Raw genomic sequence first — 18,740 nt, forward strand, 5'->3', positions numbered from 1 at the left:
ATAATCTTAGCAACATCATTTTGAATGGACTCGAGGGGCAAAGTTACAGTTGTCCAAGCCAGAGAGGAGGAGATTGCAGTAATGAAGATATGATATGATCATGTCTGACCGAGTATACCATCCTATTCCTGAAATCTCTCTCTCTGTGTGGATAGTCAATACAAATGTATTGTAGTGGCCATTTTTCTTGATACAAGGTATTTGCTTTATTTACACTTTTGCAACTATTAGCTTGAAATTGTGCCTTCTTATAAGTGTATGGCATTTGTGAAAGGGAAACTGTCAGGTCTACTTAGCTGGCCCTCAGAAATTCTAATTGTTAAAATATTGGCAGCATGTCACCAAGATAGGATTTTTTCCTCTGTTGAAAAATAAACTAGCTTCACCCTACCCATTCCTTCCGACCAGCAGAGCCCCAGTGCCCTCCCAGCTTCCTTTCCTCTCTGCTGCCTCCCTCCGAAGTACACCAGCGTCCTCTTTCCATGCCTGCTGGCCACTTCCTTATCAGTTACTCCTGCCTCTGCTCTCACCCAGTCCACTTCTTGGTTCCTGACCCAATGGAGTCACTAGCAGGGAGGTCCGTTGTGTCAGAAGTCCTTAGACACCCTTAAGAACACCTCTGCTATCTGATTCTTTACTAACAAATTTAGTAATAGGTAATAATAGAATGAATGAATGTTATACTCTGCCTTAGGTATCAAATGAACTAGTTGAGTGTATAGATATATAGTTGTGTTTTTTGTTTGTTGTTTCACAGCTGCTTTAACATTCAAGTGCCTAGGAGACCAGTGGCCTGTATACTGCAGAGTGATACGAGAGAAGAACCTCTGTCAGGACATGAGGTGGTATCAACGTTGCTGTGACACATGCAGGGACTTTTATGCGCAAAAAATGCAACAAAAAAGTTGACCTCTGTCAGGCTGGCTGGCTCTCAGCTCTTCGCAATCTCATTATTTATACACACACACACACACACACACACACACGCTTCTTCAGACCAAATATTATCAGATTACATATAATTTAATCAAATTTAATTTATTTTTGCCTGCCAGACATACTTTATTGTTTTGGTTAGACAGCCTTTGTGTTTTATTCTCTGAGGTTTTCATAATTTTTATATGAACAATTTTGGATACATATATCAGAATTTTTTTAAAAAATAGTATTTTAAATGTTTATGTTCAGTAGGGTCATCTCTCTGTTGCCAAAAAAGCCCTCATATTATCTTGAATTTATTTTAATTTAGCTGAATAGTTTTGCTGTGTTTGGAAATAAAGCCAATTTTTTTTTATTTTAATTTTTTGGCATTCAGAGTCAGAATGACCTTGTTTATTTTGCAACAGATGTTGAGGTGCCTAAGCTAACATTGTTGAACAGGTTATTACAGAATGTATTGTGAAATCAGTTTCTCTTTGGTTTAGAGACATACTGTAGGAGAGAATCTACTGTAACATATAACCTATGATGAACAAAAAAAATCAAAATAGCGAACTAGTGATTTTGATCGTGCTCATGAACACATACTTGAACACAAGTATTGAATCAATGAAACACTGTAGAGATTTACACTGAATCACTCACTGTTGCACTGTTTGAGGTAGTTTAGAGAAACACAAGTTCTAGAATTTGTACCATCCTATGAAACCACGTCTGTACTGTTTTAACATGTCACTTGATTTTAAATGTTTTCAGCAAAAGACCCATGCCTCTTTATGCCTTTGTCTGTCCTCTTTGCAGTTCTACAAATGGAAGAGTCCTTTTTCCTGCCTTTTGTATGCGTAATCTGTTAAACATTTTCCAGTTCTTTGTTGATGACTTAGAAGATAGCTTTGTGATACTGCTTTCGTTTCATCTTTGTTTTATGAAAGTCTTTATACAAAAAAAAGTTTTACAATTTTGTGAAACATTATGAAACAACTAAAATTTTCCTTATGAGAAAATATTGTACATGATTCACATGATTTTTACATTTTCAATAAAAAAATAAAACCTCTTTCTTGATTTCTGTTTTTCCTATTTTGTGCATCTGAATTATTGCTCGGTTTGTTTCCCTTTTTTAAATTTTAAATAGAGCTTGTCATCATCCCCACCCCTGCCTCCATACTACAAGTCCATGGGACTGAGCAGCATAAAGGGGCTCTAAAAGCTCTGGACCTGAGGGGGAGAAGTCCCGCAGCTCAGGAGAGAGGAAGACAGCTATAGGTTGTCTCCTGAATACCCCTTTGCAAACTGTCTGTAGGAGGAATGTGTCTGGCATGGGAGTGGTTGGAACTGCTACCCTTAGGCACTCAGGGATGCACAAAAAAAATTACCTTTGGGCTGGCACCAACGATGCAAAGTTTCAGAGGCAAATGAGAATATTTTCTACATAGAATGAGTGAAATCGGGAGTTATCATCTAAGTTTACCTGCAATTTTAGCTACAGCTTTCGTTTCCTCAGTGGCTGTAACACTTGATTATTAGCTGTGCGTGCAGTCTGCAACTTGGAAGTCATGTGTACACATAGTATAAATGCGTCATATTTCCTTCTCTGGATGAATTTAAAATGAAATAATGTATATTTTGTTGCTGCATTTTATTTAAGCACTTCCCTATAATTCAAAGAAACAATACAGATCAATGTGCCATTTTATTCGAAAAAGAGGGAGAAGGTTTTTTTTAAGAATGCACTGGGTTTGTGAGCACAAGTATGATGATCTCAAAATGCATTGTTGCCTTGCACAGCACTGCCACCCCGGAGAGCACACTGATCTGACTGACAGCTGGAAGTACTTTCCAGATGTGCTCAGTGAGGCAGTTGTGCTCTTCCAGCAATAGATAGTCACAGCAGAATTTACTCAGTTCTTCAAGCAGTCTCTCTCTATTAATGAGTTTTCCTTCCAACCTGATGAATAACACTTCAACCTATGTCAACTATCCAAGTTCAGTTGGACAATAAGGGTTCAGCTGGACTCCTATTCAGAGGGTCCAGCAAAAGGCCTGTATGCTATTAAATCTCATTTAAACCCTATTTTGGCTGAGTTAAGTATCAAATAAGTATTTTGACTGGTTTAAGTATCCATTAAGTGAGATTTAAGTATTGCATAGAGGTTGTACTAGCTTTCTGTGCAGGAGGGAATTTCACTCCCAATGTACACTGTAAAGCACAGCCCTGGCCAAAAGTACAACAATTACCACTTATTCCACCTGTCTGACAGGTGAAGTACTCCTGGAATTTTAGTTGCATGTCACTTACTCTGGAGGAGCATTTCTATTCACTTTCATCCTCAGTGAGCACTACAGAAGCAGTGTCCTTTGGGTCATTTCTATGCATAAACATTCCCTGTAAAAAGAAAAGTAAATTAAATATTTAATGAAGAGTAGCAAATTAGAGTTTAAAAAAAAAACAAAAAAAACCCCTAACCAATGTCGACATCCACATCTCAGCAACCTGTGACTGGGAGATGCTGCAGAGGATTTATGTGCTCCTGAAAGATGGAATGGGGCCTATCTATCCAAGCATTTAACAGCACTAATCACCACACTCGCTGAAGTCACCATGGTAAATAGAGCGACATAGCAGTGTATAGCTATTAAACTAAATCAATAACTTCATGAATGTCACAAACTGTAATCTAGCTGTATATTCCATTCTATAGCATTCCATGCCTTCCTGCAAAGTGGTTCAATGACACAAACAAAAATGAGTGGTATGCTACGGCAGTCTTTGGCGTATCAGGAAAGTAGGCTGAAGCCCTTCCCCTCCAATGAGGTCGTGGCATTGGAGTTCAGGCCCCAAAAAGTAACAAAGGCCGCTTTTAGTTGTAATATTTGACCCAATTCTGAATAACTGCATTCTGCTAAAACCAAATTAGAAGCTGAATAGTAGACAGAGCAATAAATGATTCAGTCACATGTTGTATTTGGTCATTCATCACAGCCAGCCATACTGTAGGTCCTGCAAGGAGGCAGCAACTCCTCTTGCCTAACTATGCAATTTCGCAGAGTTAGATGAAAAATTATTTAGTCAAGCCAAATTTCAGTGCCATTTTGTTGAGCTGCTCTACAAGTCAGATAATTTCAAACTGTACCTTTATAACAAATAAATTGTCTGGGGCTTTTTTTATCCATTTATATAGGTCCCAGTCCTGCAAAGTGACTGCCTTGCTAGTGCTTAGTTAAATGGGAGCTGAAGATCCTCATATGCTTAAAATTAGGCACTAACTTGAGTTAAATTGAAGTCAATAGGACTAGTCACATTCTTAAAGTTATCCATAGTTGCATATTTTGCTAAAGCAGGACCTACAAGAGTTTACTCATCCAGTCAAAAAAAACTGATGTCATCTGACTTGTGAATCGAAACAAAGAGTAAAAGCTTGGTGTTTTTTATTACCTGTACTGGTTCTAGTTGGTGGCGAGGCTGAGGGAAGGAAATTTCATCAGTCAAAATCAAAGTGGCTTTATAAATATGAAGTACTGAAATAAAATATCAAACTCTGAAATAAAATATAAGCACCACAGATACAATAATGAAAATTAAGGGCTTGATCTTATACTATTCAAGACAATTAGAGTTTACCATTGACACGAAGAAAGATCAAGCTCCTAAGGAACACATGCGGTATCAATAGATGAAATAAACTAATATTCCCCATATTGAGGAAAAACTTTCTGACGAAATATCCCTTTAATCTGAGAATGTGTATGTTACTGTTACAACATCAAACTACTGTGCTGAAGTGTGTGACAAAATCAAATGAGTTATATCCCCAAAGAATAATTGCTGAAGGACTTGCACCATTCCTGTTGTGGTATGAACTGCTTCTAATTAGCTGAGAAAGAAATACTATAAGCCTGAGATCTTTGGCAAGTCACTTAAGGAAGTGCGGGTGTGCATTTAAGTGTCTCACGCATCTAGTCACTGATACTCTGTTAGTTTTAATGAACACGTATACATCTATCAAAATAGACCTTAAACTTGAAAACTTGAGCTCGGCACTTAGGGAAGCATGTCTTGCCTGCTATGCTGCTTCTAAATGATCTTTTATCACTGGTAGATGATATAAGTGAGTGTGACACCAAGCAGGGGTCAGTTACAGTTTCAGGCAACTGTAGGGTCCTTTTTCACTTCATTAATAATAGAAGGAGCACACAGCAGCCAGGAAGCAGAAGACTGGGCTGTTTTCATTATTACTCAACAGGAGGGGAAAATGGACTTCTCTGTTTTGCCAAACAACAACCATCCTGATAAATTCCTACAACTAGATGTGAAGTCTTTAATGAAAAACTCTGCCTTTCTACAAGCCAGCCTAGTAAAATTTCCAGAAGCAGCTTTTCCAGGCGCACAGCAATGGCACAACAAAGTCTATTTACAGGTAAGGTCTAAAGGAAAGACCTGAATGTTTGACTTCTTTCCTTATTATTCCTTATAAATGTTGTGGTTCAGAAACAAATGAAATTTGGGTTTGAACCTTTTGCTGTGGTTGCAGCCACTGCATGTCTCTGACCCTGCACCACTGATGTCAATGAAAGTTTTGCCATTGATTTCAGTGGGAGCAGGAGCAAGCTGTATGAGAACAATCTTCCTGATATCATGAGCTCAGACCTTATCACTCTCATATAGGTCCACACTTGTTAGTACTGGCACTGACCTGCTGACTCCTGGTTGTAGTATTTTTTAGCATTTCCCAGTATGTGTATGAATGATATTGTGTAACATTAATTGTATTTATTATTATATGGGGTCATATGGAAACTTCCCAGGAACAACATGCTGGTAGGAGCTAGAGGGGAGGAAAATTCTGGAAGAGAAAAAATTCAGGCTTAAAATGGAAATTCAGTTACATCCTTAAAGATAAGAAGCAGCTACTGTCTCCCCATAATAACTGACATTAAGAGTCACTGACTGTGTACCATACAATTAACTTGGCTTTCATGACCGCTGTTGGGTGAGTTACTTAAGCAGACACCAGAGGGTTATTCCTGGGTAGTAGTTAGGGTGAAAGACAGAGGACACAGAGACAGGGAAGAAAAGAAGAAACCCTTTAAGTAGAGGTTCCCCTCATAGAGTTTTCCCCAGATTGCAACATATAAAAACCTAGCCCTGTGTCCTCTTGGAATCAGCATGGGTTTTGACCTCCAGAAAGTGTTCAGATCTCAGTGGATGTTCTGGAAGACAGAACCACTTCACCGGTGGGGGGTGTGGGAGACAATTGCTCCCCTCTTTGGCTCTCTAGCTATGTGACTCTACTGGAGCCAAGTTGTTAGGGATGACTCCAACTGCAGCTGCCCCAGAAGTTGCCCTCAGAAGGGAGGAGGGTTGCCAACATTGTATTGCAAAAATAAGGGACAGTTTTCCTAACACACACACATACACACATGCATGGCTGAGAGTGCGGAAAGTTACTGATTTTTCTTCAGGGATGGTGACTTGTGAAACTTGAGACGTCAGTAGGCCTCTAGGTGATGACAGAGGCTACAGGCCACACTGAACTCCTCAGGTCAAGTGCTGTGCTCTGGAGATCCCATAACAGCCACACATGTTACTCAGTCCTCATCTACCTGAGAGATTAAATGAACAGGAAAGGACAATCCCCACCCTGTGCATTGAGAACCTGCCACATCAAGCATGAGGGCAGTTAGATTTCCCTCAACTCTGCCATTGACTCACTACGACACCAGTCAAGTTAGTCTCCGTCCCTGGCTGGGTGAGATCAGACACCTTTGGTGCAGTGATACACAACATCTACAGCAGCTTCTTCAACATGAAACATCTTAATGTACATTATTGCTCTGGCCAAACAACTTCCTTCTTCCAAAGTAGGAAACAGAAAAGTTCAGCCTGTGGGGGAATGGGTGTAGTGAGAGTAACTATAATGCAAGACATTGCTGTAGACATCAGGGGTTGGATTCAGAGAAAACTCTTGTATGTGTGAGAGGGAAACAGTTCCTCTTGTTGTAAGGTGCTGCCTCCGCCCCATACCTTTGCTTCCTGTTTACTATCACAGCCTTGGAGGACAGAAAATGAGGGAAAGAGTAAAATGAAAGAATCACTTTAAAACAGGGGAGGAAACCTGCTCCCCACAATTAACTTCTTGTCACCCTCCATCGTCTGTGATGTCAGATGCTGCTCGAGTCTAAGGAGAAGGCCACTGGTCCTGAAAGCAAGTAGCCTGTGCACTCCTCTCCCTCTGGTCACCCCTTGGGGGAGCCTGGCTATTTTCTGAGGAGGGTAAATAAGGTCAAGCCCTTATGTACTTCTCCCATTTACAGTGCTTGGGGAATCCTGCTTCCCCAGGGACCCTCCTCTCCCCTTTCCTGCTGCCTGTCCCCCAGTGGATGCTCTCCACCTGGTTCTGCTCCTGACCGTCTGTAAAAGCTTCACTTTCTGCTCTGAGACTCCTGCTCTGCGTCCTGTGCCCAGCACTGGACCACAGCCACAGCTTGGCAATTACTGAGGCATCACAAGGGGCCCACCCCAGTGTGCAGCACAGCTGCAGTGCTGAGGGGAGCAAGAACTGGACTCCCCATCTTTGCCCCTGCAAATCACCCAGACAGAGACCCCCAGTTTCCCTGCATGGCCCTCCAAGCTCTGGCCATTTATCAGCACACCTGAAGAACTACTGGTGCCATTCAGATTTGGCCTGGCCACCCCTCCAGAGGCCTGGCCACCTGCAGATGGTCAGCCAGGCCAAACTGAGGGGTGGTGAGTTTCCAATAATGGGGTTGCAAGGGGTGACCCCCCACATGATTGATAGAATGATTTAGTATGGGACAGCCAATTCTTTTATTAAAATAAAGGTCATCGTAACAATAAAGGACTGTTTTTCTTGCCCGCACATAGGATTGTAACACATTAACACACCTTCTCCCTGCCCCAGCACAGTGCACTAACCTCAAGAAGAGATGCCCACAAGATCCAAGAGACTGGGAGTGATGGTGGCTTATTTCCCATCCCATCACTTTGTGCAGGTATGAGGAGAGCCAAACACAGAGCCCAGTCCTCAGGAGGGAATGTCCCAGCCTATTTTAATTAAGTAAGATCAGCTGTCATTGAGCCATCACTGAAAACTTCCAATAGGATTAAAACTGTAGAGAATGTTCTCCCTTAAAATGGCATCTTCCTCATAATCCCCCTGGAGAGAATTCTCCTGAAATTCATTCCAGCACCAGCACCATTCTCAAAGGGAAATTACTCAAATCACCATCTCCCATGGAAATCAGAGTGTTATTTTTTAAAATGTTAAATCTAAGGCACAAACTCTCCTTTCAATCATGTTCATTTGTAGATCCAAGTAGTTCAGCTAAAGCACTTAAACACAATGTGCATTTTTATTTCTCTTTTCTGCTGATGAGCAAATAAGGAGAAACTAAACACCTGATGTGTTCCAGACTTCAGAATAAACACGATAGCACAGTGCAGAGCTAATGGTTTAGGAATAACATGATGAACAGACTAATGGGGGTGTAAGAGGTAGTTAATTCAGAAACAGGAGGGGTGTGTTTCAGTTTTGAACAGGTGGCTGTGATCTACAGCCCTCCTAAAGTTATTAAACCTTGAGCATAGCTGAAACTCTCTGTCCAGAAATTCATTTGCTTTTAAGAAACATTGCTACTCAGGCCTCCCTGTGTAAAGTGACTGCTCAGCCATGTATTTGTGTGCTTCTTGGGACATTTGTCATGAGCTCATTCAAACTGAAGTGCACTTAAGTGCTTATGTGTTTCCTTCACCGATAAGTGTCTTAATTTATTCCATTATATAAGGTAGGCTGATAAAAGTAATCTTCATTTCAGAGCAAAAGCTTTTTTTCACTTTCTATTTTGATGTCAGGCAGAGTGAATATTCGTTCCCTCTTATTGTATATTTTTGTCATGTAACTATTAAGTAAAATAATCTTGGTGCTTTCAGTGCCCTGTGTACTAACTGTGATTTACCTCAGCAAGTCTGGCTTAGGCTCAGCCCCTGCAGTTTGGTTCCCTTCTCTCGGCGCAATGACAGCAGCAACCTGTGATCAGACACTCTCCTTCAAGCAGAGTATTATATGTCAGATTAAAAGCATTTCAGAGATAACAGATTTAAGACAATAAACCAGCCCATACTAATGCTTGTTTTTCCCTAAGGCAACTCACTCAGCAGAGCCTTTCCCTATGTCAACCTGTCTCCCTGGACAGCTTCTGGCAAGTGACCCACTCCCTTCTTCCCTTGAGAACGTTTTTTTAACTCGTTAGTTTTCTTTTGATCTCCAGCCTCCCAGCTCTGGCAAAACAACACTTGCAATGTGTTGGCTACAGGAACCTTAAAGCTAACAGCTGGACCCGTTGTCTTCCAAGCATTTGTTTGAGATTGCTTACTTAAAGAACCATGGTGTTCCTTTTCTGTTGGTTCTTCCCACAGCCCCACCCTCCATTAAGTTAGATACATTCATATGGGAAATGCTAATAAACCACAATAGCTATACAGTAACTTTACCCCAATGACCAGGTCACTTATAATATTCACACAGACAAGGTAGATGAGGTAATATATTTTACTGGACAAACTTCTATTGCTGAGAGACACAAGCTGAGAGAGAAGTTTATCCAATAAAAGATATTACCTCATCCACCTTGTCTCTAAGAGCCTAGGGCTGACACAGCTACATCAACACTGCATATAATATTCAGATCATTATTGCATGTCCAGAACTTAGATCGTACATAGCAGCTCCTTTTCTGTCACAGCTAGTTTCCCAGACGCATGCCTTTCAAGAAAGACAAGGATCTGAGCGAGTGCATTTCTCAGGGGTGTGACATAATGCTCTGAGGTGTATAATGAATTTATCACTTTCCACAGAATTAACTCAGGCTAATTATTTGCTAATGTAATTGTTGCCCTGCCGCCCACTTTCATTGTTATTGAGGAGTTTGTGCTGAAGCAACTCTTGGCAATCTGTGTACTACTTAAATTCCCTGGACCACTATCAGTTTGATTTTAGGCCTAGCTTGGTACAGACAGCCCTTGCCTCGTTCATTAATTATCTCTTCCTGGCAATTGAGAAAAACCAAGTGCATACCCTGACACTTTCACATTTACCACCTGCTTTTCTGTCCATTGACCATGAGGTTTTGTTGGCACAGTTGTGGACACTGACAAAGATAGATGAAGTGGTGCTTTAATTGCTCCATTCCTTCCTCTTGAGAGGACCCACATGGTCTAGTGCTGAGTGATTGCTCTTCTGCCCCAAGAGTTCTCTCATGTGAGGTGCTGCCAATATTCCATTCTGTCACCCTACCTTTTTGGTTTGTATTTGAGGCCACTACAGGAGATACGGAGCTGATCTGGGCTGCATTGTCATTGGTATGTTGATGACACTCAGCTCTACATCTGTTTTTCATTGGACTCAGCCAAGGCAGTCGCTCAGCACTCCAATATTTAGCCAAGATTGGGGCCTGGATTAGGACTAGCTGGCTGAAATTCAGTTCAGACAAGATGAGGGTGATGCTAGTAGGCTGTGTATAACAGCTAGCAGAGATGGTGAAACTGATATCTTGCCCCTCATTAGGTGCAGTTTCTTCACATTTTCTTAGCATTGGTTGCAATCTATTAGCCTCTTGAATACCCAGATGGTCATGGTGCAGCTGTAGCCAAGAGCACTTTGTAGTCATCTAGCACAAAGACTGGCACAAAGATTGCAAATTTCCTGCAAAGTAGGAAACTTGTCAGAGTTATTATTGCCTTTGTCACCTCTGGACTACATTTCTATAATGCTGTCTACATGGGCCAATCAACAAACAAGATTTTCTTCAATGGCAGAGTTGGAATCCCACCTTCGACATGTCTAGGAGCTAAAGGTCAAGGTCAGCCATGCCATGAAAGTCATATGGCCTCAGCAAGCTCAGGGGAAGGAGGCACTGTGGGAGCAAAGGACTGCTAACCAAATATTATTCTAGTTTAGTCAAGTGACTCAGTGAAGTGACCGACTATGTGAGAGCTTGATGTAAGAACATCTGTTACAAGGTGTTATATAATATATATAGCAAACAGAATTTGACCTACAATATGTAAAATCACCTATTGTGTAGAAATCCCTTTGATCCCTACTTATAGTAAACTGGGCTTGAGACCAAGTTTCTGCCTTAATTCTTGATTTCCTGGTTTTGATGGATCATGTTCTTTACTTTAACACATTTTTTTTTCATCATAGGAATAGACAAAAGTATGCTGAAACTTCAAAAAGTTCTAATGATTAAAGAAAAAAAGCCAAAAATTAGGTATCATGTGATGTGATTTAAAATGTTTTGTAAATAAATAGATCATGTTGTAGTTTATGCCATGAAATAATAAAATTACTAGGTTGGATTAGAAACCCCACCAAGAAACTAGGTCTTCCAGGAATGGAGCCATCTTTAATTCTCTGTAAGTCTTCAGGTTCATTGTACGGCCGCATTCTCTACACTAGATTTCTGTCCTACTTAGAGGTAGGAAAAGAATTCACAATGAAAAATTAGTCAAAGCATGTTGCCCTTTTTCTGCTGGCAAGTTACTTGTAAAGCAAACACTTCAGGGTTTGCAGATTTGCTCAATGAATACTTGGTGTATACATTTCTGACTGTGGCTTCCTTATCAGTTCTTCAGTATAATGGTTGCTCTGACTGTTCACTGCTCCCAATTCACTATGTGTATTGTATGAATAGTCACTTAAGTCACATGCTATTATTTCTGTTTAGATCCCATCAATTCCAAATCCACAAAGACCTGTCAAGCTGGCTTCTCAAACTTATGTTATATATATCATCAGTACTTGTGTACTTGCACATTTGTACCAGGATTCACAACGCTTTCCCTTTCGTTGAACATTCTTATTAACACAATCCGTTTAGAATGAAAGTCTATGCAAAGAGGTTGTGAATGAATATTTATAATATTTTTCTGCATATTACCCCTCTTCTATTTCTCTGCTTCTTGTGTGCTACTCTTTTCTTGCGGGATACCTGCTATCTCTCTGTCTTCTTATCCCTTAAACCTAAACCTCTACTTCTCTAAGGCAGCATCTTTCCTTCTCATTCTCTATTTTCAGGGCTACATCTACTTCCAAATCTCCAAGATAGCATGCTCTGATACATTCATGTTAATTACATCATCATCTCCACACCACTATGTCTTCCCTGCAAATCTCCCACCACATTTACCAGACCTACTCTCATAAAAATTCTAGCTGCCGCTGCCATTATCTCTTCCCCTTGATCATGCTCATGGGTAGTGTATACCCACATTCCTACATCACTATTCCCCATGGGAAAGAAGGGTTAATTAGATTAACTGCTGGGATGCAGTGTTAATTAGATTATTTGGTGCAACACCAATAACATGTGGTCAAATCACCATTGCACTGAGAAAAATTTGAACCAATTCGCCTGACTTTATTTTGAAAGATTTTTATTTAAAACAACTGCTTTAAAATTCAACACTGTCAAGGCACATTCTCTTCACAATATTTTAGCCTAGGCAGGATGAACATTCCCCTGGTGAGAGTGCCCACTTTCTTCAATGTAATCTTCTCCTACTTTTAAAAAAGGCTCCAGAGGTGATCCTGGCAATTAGAGGGCAGTATGCCAATTTCATTACAGGCAAATTGGTGGTAACTATCAGATGCATAGATGAACACAATGGGGGAAGAGTTAACATGGCGTTTGTAAAAGGAAATTTTGCTTCATCAATCTATTAGAATTCTTTGAGGGGGTCAACAAGCACGTGGACAAGGGTGATCCAGTGGATCTAGTGTTCTTAGACTTCCAGAAAGCTTTTAACAAGGTCCCTTACCAAACGCTCATAAGCAGAATAAACAGTCATGAGATAAAAGGGAAGGTCCTCCCATTGATCAGTAATTGAGTAAAAGACAGGAAACAAAAGGTAGGAATAAATGGTCAGTATTCACAGTGGAAAGAGGTAAATAGCGGGATCTCCCAAGGATCTATACAGGACCAGTGCTGTTCAACATATTCATAAATGATCTGTGAAAAAAAGGTAAACAGTGAGGTGGCAACAAAATGGCAGATTAAATTCGATGTTGATAAATGCAAAGTAATGCACACTGGAAAACATAATCCCAACTATACATACACAATACATGTTATCAAACAAGAAAGGGATCTTGGAGTCGTAGATAGTTCACTGAAAACATCTGCTCAATACCTAGCAGCAATTTAAAAAGCTAACAGAATGTTAGGAATCATTAGGAAAGCGATAGATATCATAATGCCACTAAAATCCATAGTACGCCCACACCTTGAATACTGTGTGCAGTTTTGGTTGCCCCATCTCAAAAAAGCTATACTAGAATAGGAAAAATACAGAGAAGGGCAACAAAAATTATTAGGGGGTATGGAACAGCTTCTATATGGGGAGAGATTAAAAAGACTGGGACTGTTTAGCTTAGAAAAGAGTAACTAACGAGGGATATGATAGAAATCTATAAAATCATGAATAGTGTGGAGAAAGTGAATAAGCAAGTGTTATTTACCCCTTCACATAACACAAGAACCAGGTGCCTCCTGATGAAATTAATAGGCAGCAAGTTTAAAACTTGCTTTGAGCAGGGGGTTGGACTAGATGACCTCCAGAGGTCCCTTCCAACCCTGGTATTCTATGATTCAAACATAAGGAAGTACTTCTTTACATAATGCATAGTCAAGCTGTAGCCATGGGATGTTGTGAAGACCAAAATTATAACTGGAACTTATCTATCAGTGGCTCTTAGCCAAGATGGTCAGGGACATAACCCTAAGGTGTCCCTAAGATTCTGACTGTCAGAAGATGGGACTGGACAACAAGGGATGGATCACTCGACAATTGGCCTGTTCTGTTCATTCCCTCTAAAGCATCTGGCACCAGCTGCTGTCAGAAGCCAGGGTCCTGGGTTAGATGGACCATTGATCTGACCCAGTATGGCCATTCTTAAGTTCTTATGCTATGTTCTCCAAGTACATCCATTTTGCAAGCCTGCAGGAAGCATCATTAAAGTAATTAAAGAAACACAGTAAAATACAGGCAGCAAGAGTAGACAGTTTAAAATGCCAACTTAACTGAAAACAGGCCAGCAGAAGCCAGATGGCTCTAGTGCCAGCTAAAACTGTGATGTGAAACCTCTGTCAAAGTTAAATACTGACATACGGCAACGGCAGTGAGCTAACACATGGGCTGTGGGTAATGGGGATCCATCTGCCCTCTAGTACCAGATCATGATGATTATGGATGGGAAACACACTTAGTTCCTTGTGCATGGGAGAGAAATAAGAATGCCTGAATGATATTTCCTCACTGGATTATGTATATAGAATCTTCTGTTTTCTCTCCCCCCTCACATTATTTTAAAAGAAACCAACCGCCCCCCCCGCCCCCCCCCCGCGCACACACACACGATGATTGGGGAATTAGTATATATTAAATCTCTTCATTTATCCCTTGGAAGGCTGGAAAAAACATCTTGTTTTGCTTGCCTTTGAAACCTTTTTTGGGTAAATGAATTTTGAAGCTGCTTAGACCTTTTATGGAGGTGTGGGAAGGAGTATTTGGAAATCTGTTTTGAGCGCTTCGCTGAGATATTTTTTTTTTTAATAAGGCTGCTTTAGTATGTGATTCTAACTCCTCTCCAGTGCTCCCTATGATGCAGTCACCAGTCCAGGCTTAGACTTCAGCTGTCTCAAATCAAAGTTTCCAGTCCAAAGAACTGTTAAGGAACTAGGAGAGAAATGTTATTTTCTAACCAGGCGAGTTTCATTTGTACTGCACATATGCTGTAAGAGTAATTCTGGGACTGCCTTTGGACAGCTATGAATTTATTTAAGGGATGTGATGAATGTATCAAAAATGTGTCTTCCAGGGCTGCTAGAATTCATTTAATTCAAAGTAGCAGTGAAAAGGGAATTGTGGTGAGCTGAAATTGTGCTGTTCAGGTTTCTGGTAACAGCACTGGCCTGCACAATATTTGCCAGCTCTTGAAGGGTTTGGGGCTTCTACAGTGCCTTCACCAGCAGAATTCTACCCCAGCCCAATATTGGGCTTTGAGGGCCCCTTTACATTGCTCTAGCACTTTTACTTGACACAAAGGGCTTGTCTACACTACCCACCGAATTGGCGGGCAGCAATTGATCCAGCGGGGTTCTATTGATGGCATCTCGTATAGACGCGATAAATCGACTGCTGAGCGCTCTCCCGTCGTCTCCGGTACTCCACCAGAATGAGGAGCACAAGCGGAGTCGATGGGAGAGCATCGGCTGTTGACTTACTGCAGTGAAGACACCGCAGTAAGTAGATCTAAGTACGTCGACTTCAGCTGTGCTATTCACGTAGCTGAAGTTGCGTATCTTAGATTGACCCTACTCAGTAGTGTAAACAAAGACTGTAGACAAAGAATCCAGAACTGGGGTAAGAATCTTACCCCCGTTGTCCCATGGTGAAACTCCACTAAATCAATCAAGATATATCCACTTACACCACTGTGTCAGAGGGAGGGAGGGAACAGGGAGCAAACAGGTGAGTCTGCACTCTGATTGCTCAAATGTTAATTAGTTCCTCTTAAGAAAGTTGATGGAGAAAATTAAACAATCAGGCTGGCTGGCTTGGCTGGGATAAGCTGCCAAAAACTCCATCAGCTCAAGGTTGATAAAGAGGCAGGAAGGAAGGCCTGGGGAAGAGAAAGGGAGCCAGGGGTAGTTGAGCCCAGTTACATGGAGTCCTCGGGGAGGGAGACCTCTGTGCTACTCAGGTCCTGAGGAGAGGGCCAAAAAAAATCATGGTGGTGCTGTAAATGGACTGTTGCACTGGGACTGTTGTGGAAATAGTGGAGGGAGCTTAAGATAAAAGGGTTCAGTGAAGGTACAATCAGTGGAATCTGTTCAGTTTCTGCAGAGACTAAAGCAGGACAGAAGCTATGTGAAGTTACACCCATGTGTGTTTTGGGCCCTCAATCTCTAATGCATTTTGGTCCCCACAACTCTGCTTCAGCATCATATATTTCTTTTGTCTTCATCAGAACAGCAATTCTAAACCCAATTCTTATGGCAGTTATTTTGTTGCACTTGTTTTCTATGACAGTCGTCTCTTCCAACAGCCATTACCATGCCAATTCATACCGACAGCAGCATTTGGCACTCATTTTGCACAGGCCCTCATTCCACACAAGAAGAAAAGCTGCACAAAGTGGAGAACCAGCCCTCTTTCTCTTTCTGGATCATAACAAAAAGAGTAGGCAGTTATTATTTTACAGTTAGTTCTACTGCACAATAGACTGTGAATGTGTAAGGGCATCTGTGTCATGAGAAGAATGAGGATGATAACCATTTTTTGTCCTGACTGTCCTGCAGAGAGAAAAAAGAAATGTCTTTGAGCAGCCTGGCTTAGAATTGAGTGGGGTCAGTCCAACAATGATTGACAAAGCTCTTGGTCAACATATAACCACGGTCACCTTGAAATCCACCATCAAGCGCAATCCCTTGTGCACTGACATCCGAACTGATGATGACTGGGCAGAGAGGGAAAAAAAACCTTCCTGGACTGTTCAAGACTATGACAAGCATTCACTGCATTCTAACATGGCTAACTACTTAAAGGTATTGTGCTGTAGACTCATACATGAACAAACCCAGATGCTATGGATTGTATTTTCACTTGAACCACTGAATAAAATGAGGTGCTCATTTGCTGGTGATTCTGGTTTCAGAAGTAAATCTGAACATGTTTTTGTAAGGATTCCATAACAATATGGATCCAATCATGAGAGGTAGGATAGTAGTATGGTTAAGATACTGAAGACTGCAGTTCAATCCTGGCTCTGCCACAGCCGTCCTCTGTCACCTATAGCAAGTCACTTAATGTCACTTTTCCCCATCTTTAAAAGGTGTATAATAATATTTTCCTCTCTCACACAGGGGATGTGGGGGAAAATTCACATTTGTTCGTAAGGTACTAAGAGCTAGATCTAGCCTAGAGCCAGGATTGAACTGCAGTCTTCAGTATCTTAACCATACTACTATCCTACCTCTCATGATTGGTACTTAGATCTAATTCCCACTTTAGGGGACCTAAGTCCAATATTTAGCCACTAGTGAGATCCTAAAAAGCCCTGCTCAGCTGCTGCCTAATTCCATAGGTATCAAGTCACTAGGCACTTGAGTTTCCACTGGTAAAATCCCCATAGGTGCCCAAATGTTTGCCAGTGCGCATGCACACAGCCTAAGTCCTGCCGTGGCTGATCTGCTTGACACAAAGCCCCCATCTAACCACCAGCAGGGTCTCACATTAGGCATTCTCCTGCTTATCTTGACTGCAGGGTGTGATCTGGTAGGCATTCTTAGGGCATGCCTCGTCCACACAAAAGACAGCTGAGGGGAGGTGGTCCCCAAAAGCCCAGTAGTTAGGATACTCACCTGGGAGTCCTAGTTTTGAAGCCCCGCTCTGCCTGATTTGGAGTGAGGGGGGGGGGGGTGGATGTTTCCATCTCGCCTGCTGAAGCTGATCTACTTTTTATAAAATACTTAAACATTCATTGGAGCAGGGCCTGGAACCCAGGTTTTCTACCTAAGTGCCCTAATCACTGGGCTAGAGACTCATCCATTCTCTCTCACTGGCCTAAGTCCTGCCTCTCTCCTCAGCAGTTCCTAGTGACTAGCTTAGGTGGTTCCTTGCTCAGCTTGCTGGCTTCTGAGGATTCCATTTGGAGGTGCTTCTCTCCTCATGTGACTCATTCAGGGCTGTGGATTCCATTAGGTGGCACGGTACCTAAAAGTAGTCCCTTTGTGGATCTAGCCCTAAACATGTTGATGGTGGCCATATAAGGACCAGGACAAATAAATTATGTCTCAATGTACTTTTTCAAATAATTTAACTTCTCATAACCACATCCCCACCACCCCTACTCCTTTCTGCTTGTGGGTTAGTGTGTATTACTTTTAGGGTTTTGTGGGGTTTTTTTTTACCGTTCTCCTTGCTGAAAAGTGAGTCCTATCTGCATTTGTAAATTAGCACCTCTGCAACAGCATGAGAATGTCAGGAGGTTCCTTCTGGGTCTCTATCACATTCCAATGGCTGGTGTCCTACATTAGGTTCCTGGCTGAAAACTATGGTTTTAATAGTCCTCTGTGGGACAGCATTCAGCATCTATGCAGCCTAGAGTTCAAGTGTAAATTTGTCTGATTTGAATTGTGATGTTTTAAATTAATTAATTACTGAGTGATAACCAAAATACTCCTGACCAACTATGTTCTGGTGACTTTACATACAATACAGAGGAGCTGAGTTCATTTTCTGATCTTTCTTTTAGGAAAATCCTAATGATCTACAATTTTGGATGGGGGATATTTATACCCCTGGATATGACACCTTGCTGAAAAAGAAAGAGAGAGAAAAGAAATATTCCAAATGTTGCCTAATTGTCCTGCTTGTGGTATTTGCTATCTGCATCTTGATTGCAATCGTCACTGTTAGCATATTATTTACTTGATACAGCCAAATCCAGTCACAGAGGTTTTCCAATAAATGTTTTTATGAAAATACTTTCCTCCCCTGGTTTTATCTGAATTTCAAAATTGTTGTCATGAATGTAATTTATTTGACATTTAAGTTTTATGAAATCCCTATTCAGCATAAGGAATCAGTCCTTGGAAGAGAGAAATCCACTGAGCAGTACAGTACATGCTTTATGTTATCTGTATAATTCACAGCACTATTAATAAGATGTTCATTTAGTGGCTTATTCTTCTGAACAGTGATCTGGGCCAGATTC

General features: G+C 41.2%; 2 protein-coding genes across 2 annotated transcripts in view; both read left to right on the top strand.

The window, feature by feature from the left end:
* ADAMTS19 (ADAM metallopeptidase with thrombospondin type 1 motif 19) overlaps positions 1-1,097 on the top strand; it is a 278,728-nt gene extending 277,631 nt beyond the window's left edge. Inside the window, exon 23 of the mRNA XM_073344873.1 lies at positions 758-1,097. Within this exon, the coding sequence (XP_073200974.1) occupies positions 758-909 (152 nt within the window). The 3' untranslated portion in view covers positions 910-1,097. The remainder of the gene's footprint in view (positions 1-757) is intronic.
* Positions 1,098-5,192: 4,095 nt separating this feature from the next.
* Positions 5,193-18,458, top strand: MINAR2 (membrane integral NOTCH2 associated receptor 2). The gene is made up of 3 exons (XM_073346229.1): positions 5,193-5,357; positions 16,324-16,569; positions 18,279-18,458. The coding sequence occupies exons 1-3, from the start codon at positions 5,193-5,195 to the stop codon at positions 18,456-18,458; spliced, it is 591 nt and encodes a 196-aa protein (XP_073202330.1).
* Positions 18,459-18,740: the final 282 nt, after the last annotated feature.

The sequence above is a fragment of the Lepidochelys kempii genome, chromosome 5, assembly GCF_965140285.1.
Source record: "Lepidochelys kempii isolate rLepKem1 chromosome 5, rLepKem1.hap1, whole genome shotgun sequence".
Taxonomy (NCBI): Eukaryota; Metazoa; Chordata; order Testudines; family Cheloniidae; genus Lepidochelys; species Lepidochelys kempii.

Bases quoted from the DNA above. Each gene is read 5' to 3' on its own strand.
- MINAR2 (XM_073346229.1), top strand. From the start codon at position 5,193: ATGGACTTCTCTGTTTTGCCAAACAACAACCATCCTGATAAATTCCTA. The intron at 5,358-16,323 runs GTAAGGTCTAAA...ACTGTCCTGCAG, and splicing joins ACAACAAAGTCTATTTACAG to AGAGAAAAAAGAAATGTCTT. The intron at 16,570-18,278 runs GTATTGTGCTGT...TCTTTCTTTTAG, and splicing joins ACATGGCTAACTACTTAAAG to GAAAATCCTAATGATCTACA.